This window comes from Pseudoliparis swirei, chromosome 3 (genome assembly GCF_029220125.1).
Source record: "Pseudoliparis swirei isolate HS2019 ecotype Mariana Trench chromosome 3, NWPU_hadal_v1, whole genome shotgun sequence".
In the NCBI taxonomy this organism is placed as follows: Eukaryota; Metazoa; Chordata; class Actinopteri; order Perciformes; family Liparidae; genus Pseudoliparis; species Pseudoliparis swirei.
Window position 1 is genome coordinate 12,541,528 of NC_079390.1, and position 20,157 is coordinate 12,561,684.

The following is a 20,157-nucleotide window of genomic DNA, read 5'->3' on the forward strand; positions in this document are numbered from 1 at the left end:
GGGAGAGCCGGGATCGAACCGACAACCTTGGGGTTGCAGGATGACCCCCTTACCCCACTGAGCTACAGCCGCCCCTTAATAGTAGATGAATAGGACTCTTTAAAAAATGGTGGTCTGCCAAAACCACTCAAATTAAATTTGAGAACATGTTTTACCTGAAGCAGTGGCTCGGTATTACTTATCAATACGGTACACATGTGAAACGCCGATATCAGAGCATTTGCAATAAGCGGGCACGGGTTGCTGCAGCAGTGGTACGTGGAGGAAAGCGTCTGGATTTCCAAAACACAGAACCATTCATCTTTTTACGCATTTCTTTTTTTTTGGTGGGGCAAAACAATGCAAGTTTAAGGAAAGACACCAACTTCCCCTTCTATGAGAGCCAAATGCCCATTAGGTAGCTGTGTACATGGTTGTCAACCTGAACAGTTGACATCGGCTTACTGCATATTAAAAACAGAAAACATTGCATTTTGTTTCACATTCAAGAGTGATCACAATTTAATAAAAAAAGGCATGTAATTTTATTTTAAATAACTCATTAGTCTGTTGTTATTTTTCAGTTCACCGCAACACCGAAAAGGTTGAGAGCTGTATCAGTAAAATGCTTTGATACAAAACAAAATACATATTCAAACACAAAGTCTTTTCACATCAACACAACACAGGAAGTCGATTCCGCCACTGATCAAACTCAAGTCTACAACTCATCCAATCAGCGAGTTCAAACTAGGACTCATAGAAGGACTCCACGGTTGGATTAAGAAGTTTCCGCTTGAGCTTTCTGTGCTTCTTTCTCAGGGTGAGAGGAGTCTCCGATGTGACGGCGCCGACAGGCGGCTGCTCGCTTCTTTCCTTCCCTCTGGTTTCCCCGGGCTCGGACTCAGCCGACTTAGTCAACAACTTTTCATCATTTTTTCTTCTTCTTTTTCTGGTCTTCGTGTCATTCACCGTCTCTGAAGATGCTAAATCACATTTGACCGAGGTCAGCGTTTCCGTGCTCGCATCACAGTTGCGTTTTTCCTTGCGTGAAACCGGGCTTACGGTCGTGGCAGTCGGAGGAGCCTCTACTATCACACTGTTACACACTTTCTTCTTCTTTTTCAATACCACAGCCTCATCATTGGCAGAAAACCCTGCGTCAGCTGCACTGTCCAGTCCTTCGCTTTCATTTCCCGTGCGTTCCATTTTCCTCTTCCTCCCTGCGCCGGCCCGGCACGCAGAGGGAGAGATTATGTACGTCTGTGCACAACTTTCCTCTGCATCAGCAACGAGGAAGGACGAGTGCCTCTTCTTTCTCTTAGACACTGAATCATCGCTTTGCGCCACTCTGTCTTCAGATACACCCCTGCTCAAAATGTCACTCTTTTTCTTCTTCTTAGTCACCGACTCAGTGTTTTGGTCCTTAAGGCCCTCATTTGTTTTCTGGTTGGATGCGTTTTTAAACTTCACATTTTCTTTCGGAGTGTGAAAGACATTCATTTCTTCAAAGAAAGTTTTCCTCTTATTCTTCGATGAACATTTAGCCATGGTCACAGAATCCTCAGGAGAAAAGCTTACATCCACGCCCTCTTTTTCGTCTTGAGTGGCGTCATTAGAGGAGTGATGTTTCTTCTTGTGTTTTTTCGTCTTGACCAAACTGGATCCTAATGGTTCTTGAGGAGCCGCAGTATTTTCTAAACAATTTCCAGACTCCTCCAACTGTTCTGTTGACATCGGCGGCAAATCCAAAGTCCCATTCGATGCCTCCTCTTCATTTTCCTCCGCTATTTCAATTCTTAATTCTTTTTTCCTCTTCTTCTTTTTCTTCTTCTTCTGTATCTCAGCATCATCAATTTGAGGTCCTGCTTCTGCACCGGACTGTAACTGCTCAGCATCCTCGGCGCTACCTTTCATCTTCTTCTTCTTCTTCTTTATCTCAGCATCATCAATTTGAGGTTCTGCAACTGCGCCAGATACTGTATACTGTAACTGCTCAGCATTTCCGGCACTACCTTTCCTCTTCTTATTCTTTTTCTTCTTTTTCTGTATCTCAGCATCATCAATTTGAGGTTCTGTAACTGCACCGGAATGTAACTGCTCAGCATCCTCGGCACTACCTTTCATCTTCTTCTTTTTCTGTATCTCAGCATCATCAATTCGAGGTTCTGTAACTGCACCGGAATGTAACTGCTCAGCATCCTCGGCGCTACCTTTCCTCTTCTTCTTCTTCTTCTTCTTCTGTATCTCAGAATCATCAATTTGAAGTTCTGCAACTGCACCAGAGTGTAACTGCTCAGCATCTTCAGCACTACCTTTCATCTTCTTCTTTTTCTGTATCTCAGCATCATCAATTCGAGGTTCTGTAACTGCACCGGAATGTAACTGCTCAGCATCCTCGGCGCTACCTTTCCTCTTCTTCTTCTTCTTCTTCTGTATCTCAGAATCATCAATTTGAAGTTCTGCAACTGCACCAGAGTGTAACTGCTCAGCATCTTCAGCACTACCTTTCCTCTTCTTATTCTTTTTCTTCTTTTTCTGTATCTCAGCATCATCAATTTGAGGTTCTGTAACTGCACCGGAATGTAACTGCTCAGCATCCTCGGCACTACCTTTCATCTTCTTCTTTTTCTGTATCTCAGCATCATCAATTCGAGGTTCTGTAACTGCACCGGAATGTAACTGCTCAGCATCCTCGGCGCTACCTTTCCTCTTCTTCTTCTTCTTCTTCTTCTGTATCTCAGAATCATCAATTTGAAGTTCTGCAACTGCACCAGAGTGTAACTGCTCAGCATCTTCAGCACTACCTTTCATCTTCTTCTTTTTCTGTATCTCAGCATCATCAATTCGAGGTTCTGTAACTGCACCGGAATGTAACTGCTCAGCATCCTCGGCGCTACCTTTCCTCTTCTTCTTCTTCTTCTTCTGTATCTCAGAATCATCAATTTGAAGTTCTGCAACTGCACCAGAGTGTAACTGCTCAGCATCTTCAGCACTACCTTTCCTCTTCTTCTTCTTCTTCTTCTTCTTCTTCTTCTTCTGTATCTCAGCATCATCAATTTGAAGTTCTGCAACTGCACCAGAGTGTAACTGCTGAGCATCTTCAGCACTACCTTTCCTCTTCTTCTTCCTCTTCCTCTTCTGTATCTCAGCATCATCACTTCGAGGTTCGGCAACTGCGCCGGACTGTAACTGCTCAGCATCCTCGCCGTTACCTTCGCTTGGTTTTATATGAGGCCTCTCGGTTTCTCCTCTTCCTGATGTTTCTCGCCCGGCCTTATGATCTTTACTCCTCTTTTGTCTATTTAACTGGTTGCACCATCTTTGTTGACTCGTTCTTTTGGACGATACCAGGAAGTGTTTCCTCTCCTGTAAAGTGACACACGGATTACAGCCAAATGCTCAGTTGAAAACATGCAACAACGTGTAAGGTGGTTAACAGCCTGCTTACCACCACTTTGATTTCTTCGTCCTCTGACTTCTCTCCATCATCTCTGGAACAGAATACGTTATACATTTAAAACCATGTTGGAGCGAGAATAACATGTACGGATGTAAAAGGGTAGTGGCCCTGAAATTGATCCTTGAGGGGTCCCACAAGCTATTTAATTATTGATCTCTTGCAACAGAGAACAATCTCTCTGAAGGATAAGAGGCAACACTGTTAAAAATTGCTGCTGCAGGACCACGGATGTGTTCCTCAAGGCTATTTTGAATAATTTTGGGATCAACTACATTCTTCCTAATATCATTAACTACTATTACAAGGGTTGTCTTTGTACTAAACCAAAAAAAATCATTACTCTAAACTGTAGAGTTCCACTCAAATTGGACTTTTAAGCAGGAATATTAGAGAATATTCTGTTTACTGGGAGTTCATGTATACAGGTCACAAGAATATATATATATATATATATTAGGGCTGTGAAACGATTAAAAATTTTAATCGGGTTAATCACAGGTTTTTGTGGATTAATCATGATTAATCACATATTACCGATATTCTCGGTATATTTTGTGAGAACATAGAGATTTATGACAAAAGACGGATATATACATTTATACATTCTTCTATACAATGGTGCTGCAACTCAGCAGTTATTTAGCAGTTTTCTTCCATATGGAACATTAATACATCTTCATCCTAAACAGAATGTTTAACCCTCCTGTTACCTTTCGGGTCAATTTGACCCCATTCAATGTTTAATGTCGGTGTTCTTTGCGGTCAATTTGACCCCAGGCTGTTTTTCACTGTGTCAAACATATAAGAAATATCAACTTTTTTATTTATTTAAAGGGCTATTTAGGTAGTCAACAAACAAACATAAAGTACCTCACACTTAAACATGGGAAGCAATATTAATTCTAATAATTTTCTGGAGGTTTTAATTGCTGGGGTCAAATTGACCCCGAGGGTAAAATATGTTAGTAAATGTAAAGGTAACAGGAGGGTTAAACAGAACATTTTTCTCTTGTTTGTCAACCATTAACTCCACCATGATACAATCTAAAGGACTCTAGTCTTCCTCTAGCAGCTGCTGAGGCAAACTGACTGTGTGGGTTTTCTTCATGAACTGGGCCGTGATGAAAGGGACGGCGGGGATACCGCTGCAAAGCTGAAACCTCACCGGCCCGGACACGGGGACAGATTGACAAGTGACTTTTTTTTTGCTCGGTCCCGATGCGCGCGCACGGAGCTCTGTGGCGCGCGAGACGGAGATCGATAACTGTTAACGCAACGCGAAGAGACAGAAATGACATGCTGCTGTGGAGATACAATCAACAACAGACGTTTAGTTTAATAAAAGAACAAAGACGTGCTATAGAGAACATGTCAGGGGGCGGGCCAATCTTTTTAATGTCATGCGATCTACCAACACTACGCCGCGATCGACGTGTTGAGACCCTGATCTACAGGAAGTAAAAGTCGCAACAAGGTTTCCGTAGATGAACCTGCGGAAGGATCATTACCGATGAACAGACCGTCTGCATGAGAGCGGACAGAGTTCAGATTGAAGTGGTGTATTGGAAGCTCATTTTGCAAGTTACTTTTTTTTCGTCCCGACGACCAATAACAGACCGATTGGAAGCTCATTCTGCGCATGCTATAAATGCGTTAAAAAAAATAACTAGTTAAACCTGTAATTGAATTAACTGAGTTAACGTGTTATTTTTCACAGCACTAATATATATATATATATATATATATATACACATACAAATACATACATACATACATAAACACACTTAACTTCAAAGAAGCATTACTATACCTTGAAAGAAATATTCCTTGCAATAAACTTACTCTGACAATGGGGATATGTCCTCCCCATCCATGTCAACTGTTGGGAAAGATGACTCCAGATTCGGTCCTCTCTGAGAGCTCTGCCTCAGCTCTCCAAGACATTTAAAGAAGCCTCCAAGGATGTAATACTGGGGGGGAGGAAAGACTTCAGCGCAACATAAAATGTACAGAGCCCCTGTTTAAAGTTCTAAAGCAACACCAGCAGGCAAACAAAATGTGTGTCCAAGTGTTGGTCGTCCTTACATTGAGGCTTTTGTTCTGGTCGGGTACCGGACTGCTTCTGAGCTTCCCCTCCCGCTTTTCGAGGAAAGGGAAACTGTATTTTGGCAGGGGGCAATTCTTTCTTCTCCCTAACTTGGAAGTTTTGAACTCTCCACTGTGAGAGACGGATGAGGAACTGCTTTCACTTTCCTCTAGATCTCTGATGTATTGATGTAGTCGGTCTGACCTCACATCCTTAGGTAGCGTTGCTTCCTTTTGGGTTATGAACAGGCTGTCTCCTGAGTCACTGCATAGGAACAAGCAGACATTGTTCAGGCTGCCGTTAAGGGGGAAAGGGTTATCATCAGTGTGACATGTAAAGGACTCCCTTACCTTTCTGCTTCAGCAGGACCAGTGGATACGTTATCCCGTCTGCCTTGTCCCATAGAAGACGAAAGATATCGCGATATTTTCTCCATGTAGTCTGGAGGGGAACTCTCCAGGACAACGTGGTATGACCCCTCTGTGCCAACTTGGCCCATTGCGTCGGGTTGAGTCCCATTTAGGAAATTATGGACTCCAGTCATTGTGCAGATTTGCAAAGGGCATATATTAAAATAGAAGAGTTCTTTATTGGCAAGAAATAGTGGATGAATGGATCCGCTTGTAGCCTCGAACAAAAAGACGCTCTAAATGTGTTCGTTGCCTCCGATTAAATGTAAATGGACGCGGAAGATCTTTTTTAACTCAACATCTCGCTAATGCGGCTCAAGGCCGTGTAGCTTCACCAAAAACAAAACGTAAAAAATGAGGAGAAGCGACATGTGTGTCTGTGTGAACCAACCAGGAAGTCTTCGACGTGACGCGACCAGCGGGCGGGAGGTTTCCCCCTTTCTACTTCCGCTTTGTCTCTTCTTAATACGAGCCGCTCTCAATCCTCCGTTTTCTCACATTAACAAGTGATCGTTACAATAAAAGCACATGGTAATCAGGACCAATAGAGGCACATTAGTGAGCATACTCTATTCATATTATAGTACCCAAGGATAATATATCTATATATATCTTAAATTGAAGAAGTTGTGGTAATAAATGGGCTGCATAGACGAGGAAACAAACCGTGTGGAGGTAGGAACTATCTTTCTAGTATTTACTCTTCGGTTAGTCTCCACCTACTCGCTGTGAGCTCGCTTTAGCAGTCGACTCTTCCTCCTGCACCGCGGACAGCCTTTGGGTACTTTTATCTTCAACAGTTATGGCAGATATTAGCAAAACTGAAAAGGTTCAGCTGCACGTGCCAGATTTAGAGGAACTGCGTGGCGGTAAGGTCATCAGTGACACAGCCTAGACATGTTTATATATTCACAGAGAGAGAGAGAGAGAGAGAGTGAGTAATAATGACTTATTGCTTGTTGCAGTACTGCAAGCAGGACTGGAGGACAACTTTGCCGAAGTTCAGGTGAGTGTTGTGGAGTGTCCTGATCTCACCAAGGAGCCCTTCCAGTTTCCTGTCAAAGGTAAGAGCCTTACGTTCAAGTACACTGTGTTCTTCAACAGTCTGCAGTCAGATATCACATAATGTAAAAAACAGCCCCCTCTGTGTGCATCTAGGAGGCAGAATCTTAATAGAAAAGGCAAATCAACTCCTTCATGCATCCCCTACATTATGTATTTAGTCCAATCATGCTTATTTTGACATTGTTTACCCTTATAATCCCAGGCCAAGAGCTGCCTATTTGAACATGTTGATTTATTTGATGTTACATTATATATATATATAATAAATTCTAAGCTCGTCAGGAAATAATGTTTACATAACGCAATTAATCAGAATTGTGAAGTTGTCAAATAGGATCTGTGTCATGTTGGTAATCTCCTAATGTCCCCCCTGTCCTCATATTGCAGGCCTGTGTGGAAAGCCGCGCATCACTGATGTTGGTGGGGTGCCGTACCTGGTCCCCGTGGTTCAAAAGCACAAGGTAGTTTTCATGACAAAATATTGTGTGGAGTAACCATCAAATGGCCTGTAATGCATTCTGATATAGTTTCCTCTCTTCCTCCTAGGAATACAACATGAACACCATATCGAAGGAGCTGGAGCTGCCAGGAGCCTTCGTCCTCGGTGCAGCAGCTGTTCCCAGCAGGATTGTTGGAATGAATGCAGAGGTTAGTCTTTCTTCTGGAGTGGAACGCCAAGATAATGATTTGGCAAAGCAGTGGCCTAAAAATATATATATTTTTTTTAACTGGTCCCTGGAAGGGCTTATGTCAGAGTTTTATTCTGTTGTACATGTTTTTACCAGCATGTCTGAGTAAATATTGAACAACTAAGTTTGGCTGTTTGGAGTTTGGACTGTATCCAATTGAAAGCTGCACATCTGTGAAGCACGAGACAAGTTGCTCTGCAGTGAAGCAGGAGTCACTGGCTAAATTCAAAATGGAAAACGAAGAAAAATACACTAAATATTCTCGCCCACAGCTGATTCCCCTGGTTCTGACCGAAGCGGAGGGAAGGCCCGCAGTGAACGGCAGCTACTTCTCCTCCATCAACCCGGCTGACGGACAGTGTCTGCAGGAAAAATACAGCAACAAATACTCTGACTGCAACTTTGGGCTGCTGGGCAATCTGTACGCCTGTGAGGGAAAGTCTGGAAAGGTATTGAGTCTTTATCAGATCAGACAAGATCTGCAGCTTCTGCTTTCTCATTTTGTCAAATAGCGAACACCTATAAACCGTATACCCATTTATCTGTATGTTAGTGTTCTGGGTAAAGTTGTTACGCGTGAACTTCAGCCCCACTATATCTGTGCTCTCGACATCCCGAGAGGATAAACATTAACAAAAGTCATGTCCTCTTCCCCTCTCCAGGTCATTGAGGTGCGGGTCAAGAGGAGGACAGGAGGCCACAGTCTTGTGACGGCCCTGAGGAAGACTCTAGAAGGTCGCTACCCTGATAAAAGCTTGGCTCTGGGGGGCACCTTCATCATCCAGAAGGGGAAAGCCAAAATTCACATCATGGTAAATATTGGAGATTTTCAAACACAATAGTTTCCTGATAGTTCGGCGGCGGGATTTCTTTCATTGAGAATCTGCTCACATAAATAGCCGAGAGAGTTCTCGGCCTGTCCACTTGACAGCGACGACGACGTCAACGACTGGCTGCAGCACTTTGAAGTCAGCGCCCCACTCGTCTGCCTGTCGGTGCTGGTGTCCAGAGACCCTGTGAGTACAGCACACGCTCGTGTCCACAAGGCGGACGATGCCAGGCGAGCATCAAACAGCTAAAGTACAGGCCGTGTCGTCACGCGTTTTACTGTGTGTGTGCACAGGGTTTGGACCTGCGCGTGGAGCATACCCACTGCTTCAGCCACCACGGAGAAGGTGGCCACTACTACACAGACACCACGCCGGACAGCGTGGAGTACCTGGGATACTTCCTGCCGGCAGAGTTTGTCTACCGCATCGACAGACCCTGAAACACGCACACAGTCGGGCGAGACTGAAACACAAATTAATTGAAATAAGTAACGTCTGCGTCTGCTCCTAAATCACTTTTATGGAACTTCGTATGCATTTCTTGTAAACAAAATCGGCACATTTGATTTAACAAAAAGCATGTTCATCCAGATAGTCATGGCTGTTTGCTCAATGAATGCAGTCGAGTAGTAGCCTACATGTGGGACCTTGAACTGCATTGTTGGCTGCCCACTCAAACAGACGGTGGCGGAGAGGAACTTACAATCTTTTTTTTATTTTTTTAAACATACAGGAGTTTTAGGAAGCGCTTGCTCGATAACTGCTTCATATCTTCTCTTTTTAGGCTTCATGGCGGATAGCATCCAACAAAAGCTGCATTACCGCTACCTACTGTATTGGGGTGTGAACCAGAGTTATCTCAGTTAAAATATATATACAGGACTGTCTCAGAAAATTAGAATATTGTGATAAAGTTCTTTATTTTCTGTAATGCAATTAAAAAAACAAAAATGTCATGCATTCTGGATTCATTACAAATCAACTGAAATATTGCAAGCCTTTTATTCTTTTAATATTTAATATTTTTTAATTGCATTACAGAAAATAAAGAACTTTATCACAATATTCTAATTTTCTGAGACAGTCCTGTATATATATATATATATATATTCATCCACTCAATCCTGTTTCTTTCAAATATTGCAGTGCCTTAGTTGTTTTCCAGCTCTTTTGCTCTCATCCCATTATGACACAGAATTTGTGTCCCTCCTTTAAGCGCAATTCCTGCAAAATGTTGATAAAAGGTGCCGCCCCAATCCATATTCAAACTGACAAATGTTTCCAAAATATACATAGCGTACTGGTGTCAAGATATTATGGATTTGGCCTTTAGTAAACAACACACACTTGTGGTATAGTTGTAATACGGCTTTTATTTGATGCAGTTCTTCACACGCGGATAACAGCAAAACACTGATAACTTTGACGATGTCTTAATAATTAACTTGATTCCATCTAATCTTTGATGCAGGAGAATCTTGCTAGCCATGAAGTTGTGTTGTGCCCTGGTTCACATAAGCTGGACTCAGCAGGGACCCCCCCCCCCCTTCTGAGAGCAGAAATCTGAGCCACTTTCTCCAACGCGTGCATTGCTGCTCTTAAGAACCCCTGAAAGGTTTGTTTTATTAGCCTGGATAAAGTTTCCCCTGCCCCTTTTCCCCACTTTCTCTTTGTTCTTTTTGAAGCGTTTCAGAACAACCAGTGAGTGGTCCAGGACGTTCTCCAAACGACAGTAGAACAGCACCTCTGCTGCGCATATTGTCTCGCCTCCCTCACATCTGCTCTTTAGACAACAAACATCTGGCGTTGTCCGGACGCCTTTGGCACACGAGCACATTGTGTGAATGACAGCTGCCCCACAGACAATGTGAGGGGAAGGTGAAGGTCTGCCAGTCCGTTTAGGTGGAGGGAAAGGACGCCGTGAGCTGTGGTTCATCTTCTTACACGTTGTCGGAGGAGAGACTAAACCCTGAGCCACGAGAAGACCCGTCAGAGATCGTTTTAAAATGTGCTGGATGAGGCAGTGACTGGAACTGTGATCCTGGCTTTTACCATACTTTCAATTTCAAAAAAGGAAAACACGAGAACTTGAAAATGCTTTCAAGGGAACCATGGGGTAAATAATGGTAGATCAGATAGAGTCCAAATAAAATGATGGCGACAGGCCTCAATAACCTTTGAGGTTATTATTACAGGGCGGTGATTTCTGAGTGGTGTGACCCGATGATGTTATCCAATCACATTAGTAAATAGGCTGCTGTGTATTTATGCAGGTGGACAATATGAGCCAGCGTTTTTGTTGTTGTTGCAAGGCTACATCTTCTGGTGGTAGGTCCTGCAGGAGTAAATCCTCTCTCCATCTTGTGGTCGAGGCTGGGTTTAGCACTGCAGTCAATAGAGTCTTTGCAACTCTTTGATGCTTTATTTTTCCATTGGCCAATGGCGTTAATAGTATGTTCCAGCTCTTGTTCTTCTCTGACCGCCTCTCTGCCTTGCTGCTCCCGGTAGGCCGTGGCAGCCTGTGCCCTTGCTTGTGCGTCTCATTCAGGTTCCAGCGTATTTAGTCCGGTCATCCTGTGTGGGACCGATGCATCCATTGATCCATCAGGCTGACTGTAGTTTGCGCTAGAGCCTCTTGGTGGCAGGCATGTCTCCCTTTCCATGGAGGGACCAGGTTTGGCCTCTGGTGTTTGTAGGTTGACGGGTCCGTTCCATGAGGCAGCTGGTCCACTTGTTCTGTCGGCTTCAGCTTCACTTTTTAATGCTGTAATGTCACTCTTCCCCCACTCGACCTGGACCAACTCCCCCGGATTTCCAACCCCCCATAGCCGTCGCGTTTGTCCGATTCACGACAGCTGTAAACCATATAACATTTCTTATGGATACAATGTATAGACTTATTAGGATAATACACACACACTGTTTCACCCGTGCACCTCAGAGAAACATATATACATATTTAATTATATGCTACCTCAACAGTTTCCAGAGGAATTTTTAACCCAACCCTAACCCATACATCACTCAGGGTATATGTGAGTTCATGGCCAAACCTCACATAACAATTCATACCAACAAGCATGCACATGTTAAAACAGAACAGAACATGAGCATTTTTCCTTTCTCTCCGCATTTCACACACACACTCAACTACTCGCACACCTTGTAATCTGTAATAATTCTACACAACAGTAATATTGTGCATGCATTTCACAGATGTTTGATTCAACATTTGCAACAGCGTTGTTGCAGGGACCTCATAATAAAAACAAGCCTATATTTTCCTGTCAACAGCCAGTCAGTCTTATTCACGTTTACCCAAAGAAGGCTTTATGTGTTGGGTCTGGATTTATCACATTTCTACAAATGTCCTCTCATTTAAATTGTATAAAAGGATTTATAAAGTTTTCTATTAAAGAAGGATTCATATGTTGTAGCTTCATGGCTTTTTTACAAACGTCCTCTTTATTTTGATTAGAGGCTCATTTGCTTTTTACAAAAGGTCTTTAAGGAGTTATGTCTCTACCTCATAGTATTTAAGAATTATTTCGTCCGTACCTACACAGTAAAATTTGGAGTGTCAATGTAACACTTAAAGAGTACATTTTAACACTCAGCCAGTGAACTTATGACCCTTATCTTTAAAGTGTTAAAGTAACACTGAACATAGTGTTAACATTTCAGAGTTAACGCAACTCTGTTAAGAGTTATTATTTTACTCCTCACTACACTGAGAAGTGTTAATTTTGACACTAGTGACACAAGTGCTATTAGTTTGACACTAATAGCACTTGTAGTGTTATTTCTACACTTCGCAGTGTAGAATAATAACTTACCAGAGTTGCGTTATCTCTGAAATGTTAGCACTATGAGTGGCAGCGGGCAGGTGAAAGGAATGAACAATCAAGACACTGGGGAGAGACAGGCCGTTTATCAATTCCAAATATGCCGAGTACAGACTTGTGTACATTTGGAGTTTGGACTTTGGAGTTTGGTCTTGGGATTCCAGACTCCAAAGGACGGGAGGACAGACAACGGTCTTTCTGCGATAGGAACAGCAGTTGACTTGACGTCCCCACATCAGCTGTTCTTGCTCATGAGTTTACTCCAATTATTCACTGTAAATAATTTTTTACAGTAAAAAAATATATTTTTCATTATACTTTAAATCTAATTATTTTATTTTTAATTGTATATATATATATATATATACACCCACAATAAAAAAAAATACATACATATAATTTGATGTATATCGTTTAAAAATTAAACAATATATATTCTGTTTAGAAATATAAATATATTGTGTTGAGAAATATATAGTTTATATATAATACATATGTTATATATCTATATATGTATGCATACATATATATATTTGTGTGTATATATATATATATTTGTGTATATATAAATAAATAAAATAAAAAAGTTATATTCCACATGTAATTGCAAGCAATTCGGTCAAAAGTAAAAAGACACCTCTATAGTTCTATGTTAAAGTTTAATTAAATATTAAGTTATGAATCTTAACCCTCAGTCAAGCTGAGCCAGCAGAGCATTTTTTAAAAAGAGATCAGGCTGCTCTCGGCGGGCACACAGCGAGCTGACCGCCCGACGCCACAGAGCTCACTGGTCCCGCAAGCAGAACCTTAAATCTACAGCGTAAAGAAAGTGTGGGCACCCCTGGTGTAGAGGGAGAAGAGCAGTAGGGAGAGCACATATCCTTGGGGGACGCCAGTGTTTATAGTCCGGGTGCTATATGTGATTTTTTACCAGCCTCACCTGCTGCGTCCTGTTTGTTAGGAAGTTTGTGATCCACTGACAGGTGGAGGTTGGCACTGTGAGCTGGGAGAGTTTATACTGAAGTATCTCCGGGATGATGGTGTTGAACGCTTAGCTGAAGTCCACATACAGGACCTTGCATATGTCTCTGGGGAGTCCAGGTGTTGCAGCATATGGTGCAGTCCCATGTTGACTGCATCATCCACCGACCTGTTTGCAAGGTAGGCAAACTACAGGAGGTCCCTGTAATGTCCTTCAGATGGGTCAACACCAGTCTGTCAAAGGATTTCATGACCACAGACGTCAGGGCGACGGGCCTGCAGTCATTTAATCCTGTGATGGAGGATTTCTTGGGCACAGGGATGATCATGGAGTGCCTGAAGCAGGAGGGGACTTCACACAGCTCCAGTGATTGTTTGAAGATCTGCTTGAAGATGGGGGCCAGCTGGTCAGTATAGACTTTCAGGCAGACTCTCACATTACCAAGTGAATGTGACATAAATGCACATGATAATCAGTACCAAAAGAGACAGATTAGTGAGCTAACTATATTCATACAATAGTACCCATGGACAAAATATATATCTTACATTGAGACTTCTGTGGTAATAAATGGGCTGCATAGACGAGGAAACAAACTGTGGAGGTAGGAACTATCTCGTATTTACTCCTTAGTTAGTCTCCGCCTACTCGCTGTGAGCTCGCTTTAGCAGTTGACTCTTCCTTCTCCACCGCGGACAGCCTTTGGGTACTTTTATCTTCAACAGTTATGGCAGATATCAGTAACACTGAAAAGGTTCAGCTGCACGTGCCAGATTTAGAGGAACTGCGTGGCGGTAAGGTCATCAGTGACACAGCCTAGACATGTTTATATATGCACACAGAGAGATAAAGAGAGTAATAATGACTTATTCTTGGTTGCAGTACTGCAAGCAGGACTGGAGGACAACTTTGCCGAAGTTCAGGTGAGTGTTGTGGAGTGTCCTGATCTCACCAAGGAGCCCTTCCAGTTTCCTGTCAAAGGTAAGAGCCTTACGTTCAAGTACACTGTGTTCTTCAAGAGTCTGTAATCACAGATCACATAATGTAAAAAACTAACAGACACTCTGCATCAGTGGAGGCTGCCAACAGAGAGCACCTCGGGGCTTGGCCCCACCCAGCTTGAGCCACAAAAACAAAAAAAGCTATAATAAGAATATTAATATTAATGATAAATTATTCAAATTGTCAATATTTGTGTTTTCAAAATATGAAATATACCCAGTAATATTTGTAAAAATACATATCTGCGCAAAATATATTATTTTTCTGCACTTCCTGCACGCCCTCTCCGCCTGTCGGCAGGTCTCAGCCGAATCGTTGTATTCAAACACGATTCGGAATAAATAAATGTAAAATATTTAACTACAAAGCAAAAATACGTGTTTGATACTGCGCATTTAATCATACTGGGATGTTTGCTGAAATTGATCGGATGGCCCTACCAAAGAAATTCCACCAGCCGCCACTAGAGACAGAATCTTAATTGAAAAGGCAAATCAACTCCTTCATGAATCCCCTACATTATGAATTTTGTCCAATCATGCTTATTTTGACATTGTTTACCCTTATAATCCTGGGCCAAGAGCTGCCTATTTGAACATGTTGATTTATTTGATGTTACATTATACATATATAATAAATTCTAAGCTTGACGGTAAATAATGGTTACATAAAGCAATTTGTCAGAATTGTGAAGTTGTCAATTAGGATGTGTGTCATGTTGGTAATCTCCTAATGTCCCCCCTGTCCTCATACTGCAGGCTTGTGTGGAAAGCCGCGCATCACTGATGTTGGTGGGGTGATGTACCCGGTAGGCGAGATTCAAAAGGTCGGCCAACTAGTTTTTATTATGAAGTGATCTGAGTGTATGTGTTATTTTCTCTAACAAATTGCATTTCGTCATCCATCGCATTAATTCATTCTTTTGAGTTGGATGAAGTTACAGCTTCCCTGAATGTTAGGGGTACATTGCACATTAATCTGTAACAATAATCTATGTTAGTCAGTATATGATCATCATTCTCCCCATCAGATACATATTCCCTTAAATGCTCTGGTTTTGTCCTTGTGGCAGCTGTGGAGGTGTGTGGGGGAGTGGCTCGGGGACAGGTGCTGCAAAATGGGCCTAATTGGCCCCAGATGTGGGGCATCTGTGTGATTAGCCCTCAGCTCTATAAACTGGAGGGGAGATGGAGGGAGAGGAGAGAGTGAGCAGAGCAGAGGCACAGTGTGCGGTCTGCTGAAATAAAGCATTATTACCAAATATGGTGCTTTGGGGTGGAAACCTACGGGTGACAGCCACGGACGTGTCACAGTCCTCTCTCTAGAAGGGTATTGCCTCGGCTCACAGTTAGTTTCCTTGGTTTGTGCTTGGCTATTCAACTCAGGAACAGTTACTGGAACCTGGCCCTGAGTATGCCCTGGATTCGCATCAATATTTGGTCTGGACTTGTTAGTCCTATTCTGGATCTCAAAATCATCCTCACTCGGGGTCATGTCAGTTTGTGTTTGCTGCTCTGCAACTGTTTTGGTCACAAACTTCACCAACCTGTGTTTCGACACTTTCCCCATGTTTGGATAGTAGACCATGTATGCTGGGCTATTCTTGTCGTACCCAACAAAGATTCCCTTCTCAGACATTGAGTCCAAATTTATCTTGTCCTGTTTATAGGCATAACACAATGAGCAGTACCATTCTGCTGAGTATGGTGCTGAGGTTTCATGCCTAATCCCATTTCATCCCAAAATAAAACTTTATTGACACACGTCAACCTCAGGATCTCTAATTGGCCATTCTATTTGTCCATCAAACAGTAACTGAATTAACCCTATAAAGCCTGCAATATATATATATATATATATATATATATAAACAGTAGTGCTGTGAAAAATAAGGCGTTAACTCAGTTAATTCAATTACAGGTTTAACTAGTTTTTTTTTTTTAACGCATTTAACGCATGCGCAGAATGAGCTTCCAATCCGTCTGTTGTTGGTCGTCGGGACGAAAAAAAAGTCACTTGCAAAATGAGCTTCCAATACACCACTTCAATCAGAACTCTGTCCGCTCTCATGCAGACGGTCTGTTCATCAGTAATGATCCTTCCGCAGGTTCACCTACGGAAACCTTGTTACGACTTTTACTTCCTGTAGATCAGGGTCTCAACACGTCGATCGCGACCTGCCAGTCGATCGCGGCGTAGTGTTGGTAGATCGCATGACATTAAAGAGATTGGCCCGCCCCCTGACATGTTCTCTAGAGCACGTCTTTGTTCTTTTATTAAACTAAACGTCTGTTGTTGATCGTATCTCCACAGCAGCATGTCATTTCTGTCTCTTCGCGTTGCGTTAACACTTATCGAGCTCCGTCTCGCGCGCCACTGAGCTCCGTGCGCGCGCATCAGGACCGAGCAAAAAAAAAGTCACTTGTCAATCTGTCCACCTGTCCACCTGTCCGGGCCGGTGAGGTTTCAGCTTTGCAGCGGTGTCCCCGCCGTCCCTTTCATCACGGCCCAGTTCATGAAGAAAACCCACACAGTCAGTTTGCCTCAGCAGCTGCTAGAGGAAGACTAGAGTCCTTTAGATTGTATCATGGTGGAGTTAATGGTTCTGTTTAACCCTCCTGTTACCTTTACATTTACTAACATATTTTACCCTTGGGGTCAATTTGACAATTAAAACCTCCAGAAAATTATTAGAATTAATATTGCTTCCCAAGTTTAAGTGTGAGGTACTTTATGTTTGTTTGTTGACTACCTAAATAGCCCTTTAAATAAATAAAAAATTTGATATTTCTTATATGTTTGACACAGTGAAAAACAGCCTGGGGTCAAATTGACCCCAAAGAACACCAACATTAAACATTGAATGGGGTCAAATTGACCCGAAAGGTAACAGGAGGGTTAAACATTCTGTTTAGGATGAAGATGTATTAATGTTCCATATGGAAGAAAACTGCTAAATAACTGCTGAGTTGCAGCACCATTGTATAGAAGAATGTATAAATGTATATATCCGTCTTTTGTCATAAATCTCTATGTTCTCACAAAATATACCGAGAATATCGGTAATATGTGATTAATCATGATTAATCCACAAAAACCTGTGATTAACCCGATTAAAAATGTTAATCGTTTTACAGCCCTAATAAACAGATATCTCTTCCTCCCAGGAATACAACATTAACACCATATCGAAGGAGCTGGAGCTGTCAGGAGCCTTCATCCTTGGCTCATCAACTACTGCCAGCAGGATTGTTGGAATGAATGGAGAGGTTAGTCTTTCCTCTGGAGTGGAACGCCAAGATAACAATGATTTGGTAAAGCAGTGGCCTAAAAGTAATAATAAATAAACTGGTCCCAGAAAGGTCTTATGTCAAATAGTTTTGTTCTGGTGTACATGTTTTCACCCGCATGACTTAGTAAATATTGGATTGAAAAAAGAAGAACAACATTTTCTGTTTGTGGTATTTCTTTATGTTTGGAGTTTGGACTGTATTCAACTGAAAGCCGCACATCTGTGAAGCACGAGACAAGTTGCTCTGCAGTGAAGCAACTGACTTGATTCAGGCAGGAGTCACTGGCTATGTTCAAAGATGGAAAAAGAAGAAGAAAAAAACCCTGAATATTCTCGCCCACAGCTGATTCTCCTGGTTCTGACCGAAGCGGAGGGAAGGCCCGCAGTGAATGGCAGCTACTTCTCCTCCATCAACCCGGCTGACGGACAGTGTCTGCTGGAAAAATACCGCAACAAATTCTCTGACTGCAACTTTGGGCTGCAGGGCAATCTGTACGCCTGTGAGGGAAAGTCTGGAAAGGTATTGAGTCTTTATCAGATCAGACGAGATCTGCAGCTTCTCGTCTGCGAGAGCGAACATGGCGCATGCACTCGGGTTCCTTAAAAAATTAATAAAATGCTTTCTCATTTTGTCAAATAGCGAACACCTATAAACCGTATACCCATTTATCTGTATGTTGTTGTTACGCGTGAACTTCAGCCCCACTATATCTGTGCTCTCGACATCCCGAGAGGATAAACATTAACAAAAGTCATGTCCTCTTCCCCTCTCCAGGTCATTGAGGTGCGGGTCAAGAGGAGGACAGGAGGCCACAGTCTTGTGACGGCCCTGAGGAAGACTCTAGAAGGTCGCTACCCTGATAAAAGCTTGGCTCTGGGGGGCACCTTCATCATCCAGAAGGGGAAAGCCAAAATCCACATCATGGTAAATATTGGAGATTTTCAAACACAATAGTTTCCTGATAATTTGGGGGATTTAGTGTTGCAGGATTTCTTTCATAGAGTATCTGCTCACATCAATAGCCGAGAGAGTTCCCGGCCTACCCCCTCAACAGCGTCCACGACATCGAGGGCTGGATGCAGCCCTATGAAGTCAGCGCCCCACTCGTCTGCCTGTCGGTGCTGGTGTCCAGAGACCCTGTGAGTACAGCACACGCTCGTGTCCACAAGGCGGACGATGCCAGGCGAGCATCAAACAGCGAAAGTACAGGCCGTGTCGTCACGCGTCTTTTGTCTCACGCGTTTTACTGTGTGTGTGCGCAGGGTTTGGACCTGCGCGTGGAGCATACCCACTGCTTCAGCCACCACGGAGAAGGTGGCCACTACGACACAGACACCACGCCGGACAGCGTGGAGTACCTGGGATACTTCCTGCCGGCAGAGTTTGTCTTCCGCATCGACAGACCTCGAAACATGCACACAGTCGGGCGAGACTGAAACACAAATTAATTGAAATAAGTCACGTCTGTGGCACAGCGCAAATCTTTCCTCTTAAATCACTTTTATGGAAATTCTTATGCATTTCTTGTAAACAAATCAGCACATTTCATTTAACAAAAAGCATGTTCATCCAGATAGTTATGGCTATTTGTTTAATGAATGCAGTAGAGTAGTAGCCTACATGTGGGAACTTGAACTGCCAACTCAAACAGACAGTGGCTGTCACATCTGTGACACTACAACTACAATCTTTTTTTTAAACATATGGGAGTTTCCACTTCCAGGTCTATTTTTTTTTTAGGAAGGGCTTGCTCAATAACTGCTTCTTATCTTCTTATTTTAGGCTTCATTGCAGATAGCATCTAACAAAAGGTGCATTACCGCCCCCTATTGTAGGCTATTGGGGTGTGGGACAGATTTATCCATCAGTAAAAAAAAATTAAAATCCTTCCACTCAATCCTGTTTCTTTCAAATATTGCAGTGCCTTCGTTGTTTTGTTCAGTCTGGATAATATATTTTCTTCTGTAGTGCTTGCTCTGGTTATACTCCCTTTGACAACTTCCTTCTCCCTCATATCTCACACGGTGAAATTTATTGAGGTGTGACGGTAGAGCTCTAATCAGCCATAAGTAATAACACCTGTGCTTGTAATTAGATAGCGACCAGGTGGAAAAAAAACAAAAAAGAGGCAACTCATTTTTAATGACTTTTATAAGTGTTACAGTGTATACAAATATTTTTATGAGAAGCCACAAATTGATTGTCAACACTGGACATGAAAGGAACACATCAAAACAGGTTAAATAATGTGTGCATGTGCAATATGTAATAAAGGCTCATTTACAAACCCACATGTTTGTATTGTCCATTATTCTGAATTCCAGCTCTCTTTTATTTCTAATGAAGCTTTTTTCTTCTTCTTTCCTTTAAGCGCAATTCCTCCTAAATTTAGATAAAAGGTGCCGCCCCAATTCATATTCATACTGAAAATGTTTCGAAAATAATACTGGTGTCAATAAACGATGGGGTTGTCCTTTTGAAAACAACACATACAATTGTGGTATTAAATATAA

At 42.4% G+C, this 20,157-nt stretch overlaps 3 protein-coding genes across 5 annotated transcripts; 2 read left to right on the top strand and 1 right to left on the bottom strand.

The window, feature by feature from the left end:
• Nucleotides 1–343: 343 nt before the first annotated feature.
• Nucleotides 344–6,301, bottom strand: LOC130190464 (myosin-10-like). The gene is made up of 5 exons (XM_056409894.1): nucleotides 5,879–6,301; nucleotides 5,528–5,792; nucleotides 5,285–5,412; nucleotides 3,431–3,473; nucleotides 344–3,348 (listed from the first exon to the last, which is right to left on the bottom strand). Exons 1-5 carry the CDS (start codon nucleotides 6,070–6,072, stop codon nucleotides 730–732), a joined length of 3,249 nt encoding a protein of 1,082 aa, XP_056265869.1. The 5' UTR covers nucleotides 6,073–6,301; the 3' UTR covers nucleotides 344–729.
• A 370-nt stretch (nucleotides 6,302–6,671) lies between these two features.
• c3h11orf54 (chromosome 3 C11orf54 homolog) lies at nucleotides 6,672–9,559 on the top strand. Its single transcript, XM_056409925.1, has 8 exons — nucleotides 6,672–6,807; nucleotides 6,904–7,002; nucleotides 7,391–7,464; nucleotides 7,550–7,651; nucleotides 7,965–8,141; nucleotides 8,355–8,504; nucleotides 8,592–8,708; nucleotides 8,816–9,559. The coding sequence occupies exons 1-8, from the start codon at nucleotides 6,741–6,743 to the stop codon at nucleotides 8,960–8,962; spliced, it is 933 nt and encodes a 310-aa protein (XP_056265900.1). The 5' UTR covers nucleotides 6,672–6,740; the 3' UTR covers nucleotides 8,963–9,559.
• Nucleotides 9,560–9,605: 46 nt separating this feature from the next.
• On the top strand, nucleotides 9,606–19,935 carry LOC130191782 (ester hydrolase C11orf54 homolog). 3 transcript variants are annotated; one of them, XM_056411473.1, is made up of 9 exons: nucleotides 9,606–10,137; nucleotides 13,668–14,143; nucleotides 14,232–14,330; nucleotides 15,110–15,177; nucleotides 17,519–17,620; nucleotides 17,987–18,163; nucleotides 18,419–18,568; nucleotides 18,667–18,783; nucleotides 18,907–19,935. In XM_056411473.1, the coding sequence occupies exons 2-9, from the start codon at nucleotides 14,077–14,079 to the stop codon at nucleotides 19,078–19,080; spliced, it is 954 nt and encodes a 317-aa protein (XP_056267448.1). In that variant the 5' UTR covers nucleotides 9,606–10,137; nucleotides 13,668–14,076; the 3' UTR covers nucleotides 19,081–19,935. The 3 variants fall into 3 exon arrangements, with proteins under 3 accessions (XP_056267448.1, XP_056267450.1, XP_056267449.1); XM_056411475.1 differs by having other exon boundaries at nucleotides 13,668–13,755; XM_056411474.1 differs by lacking the exon at nucleotides 13,668–14,143.
• The last annotated feature ends 222 nt before the right edge of the window (nucleotides 19,936–20,157 follow it).

Coding starts and splice junctions, on each gene's coding strand:
- LOC130190464 (XM_056409894.1), bottom strand. CDS start 6,072: ATGACTGGAGTCCATAATTTCCTAAATGGGACTCAACCCGACGCAATG. Junction 5,793..5,878: donor GGTCCTGCTGAAGCAGAAAG/GTAAGGGAGTCC, acceptor GTTCCTATGCAG/TGACTCAGGAGACAGCCTGT. Junction 5,413..5,527: donor ACCAGAACAAAAGCCTCAAT/GTAAGGACGACC, acceptor CCTCCCCCCCAG/TATTACATCCTTGGAGGCTT.
- c3h11orf54 (XM_056409925.1), top strand. CDS start 6,741: ATGGCAGATATTAGCAAAACTGAAAAGGTTCAGCTGCACGTGCCAGAT. Junction 8,142..8,354: donor GTGAGGGAAAGTCTGGAAAG/GTATTGAGTCTT, acceptor TCCCCTCTCCAG/GTCATTGAGGTGCGGGTCAA. Junction 8,505..8,591: donor AAGCCAAAATTCACATCATG/GTAAATATTGGA, acceptor TCACATAAATAG/CCGAGAGAGTTCTCGGCCTG.
- LOC130191782 (XM_056411473.1), top strand. CDS start 14,077: ATGGCAGATATCAGTAACACTGAAAAGGTTCAGCTGCACGTGCCAGAT. Junction 14,144..14,231: donor TTTAGAGGAACTGCGTGGCG/GTAAGGTCATCA, acceptor TCTTGGTTGCAG/TACTGCAAGCAGGACTGGAG. Junction 18,164..18,418: donor GTGAGGGAAAGTCTGGAAAG/GTATTGAGTCTT, acceptor TCCCCTCTCCAG/GTCATTGAGGTGCGGGTCAA.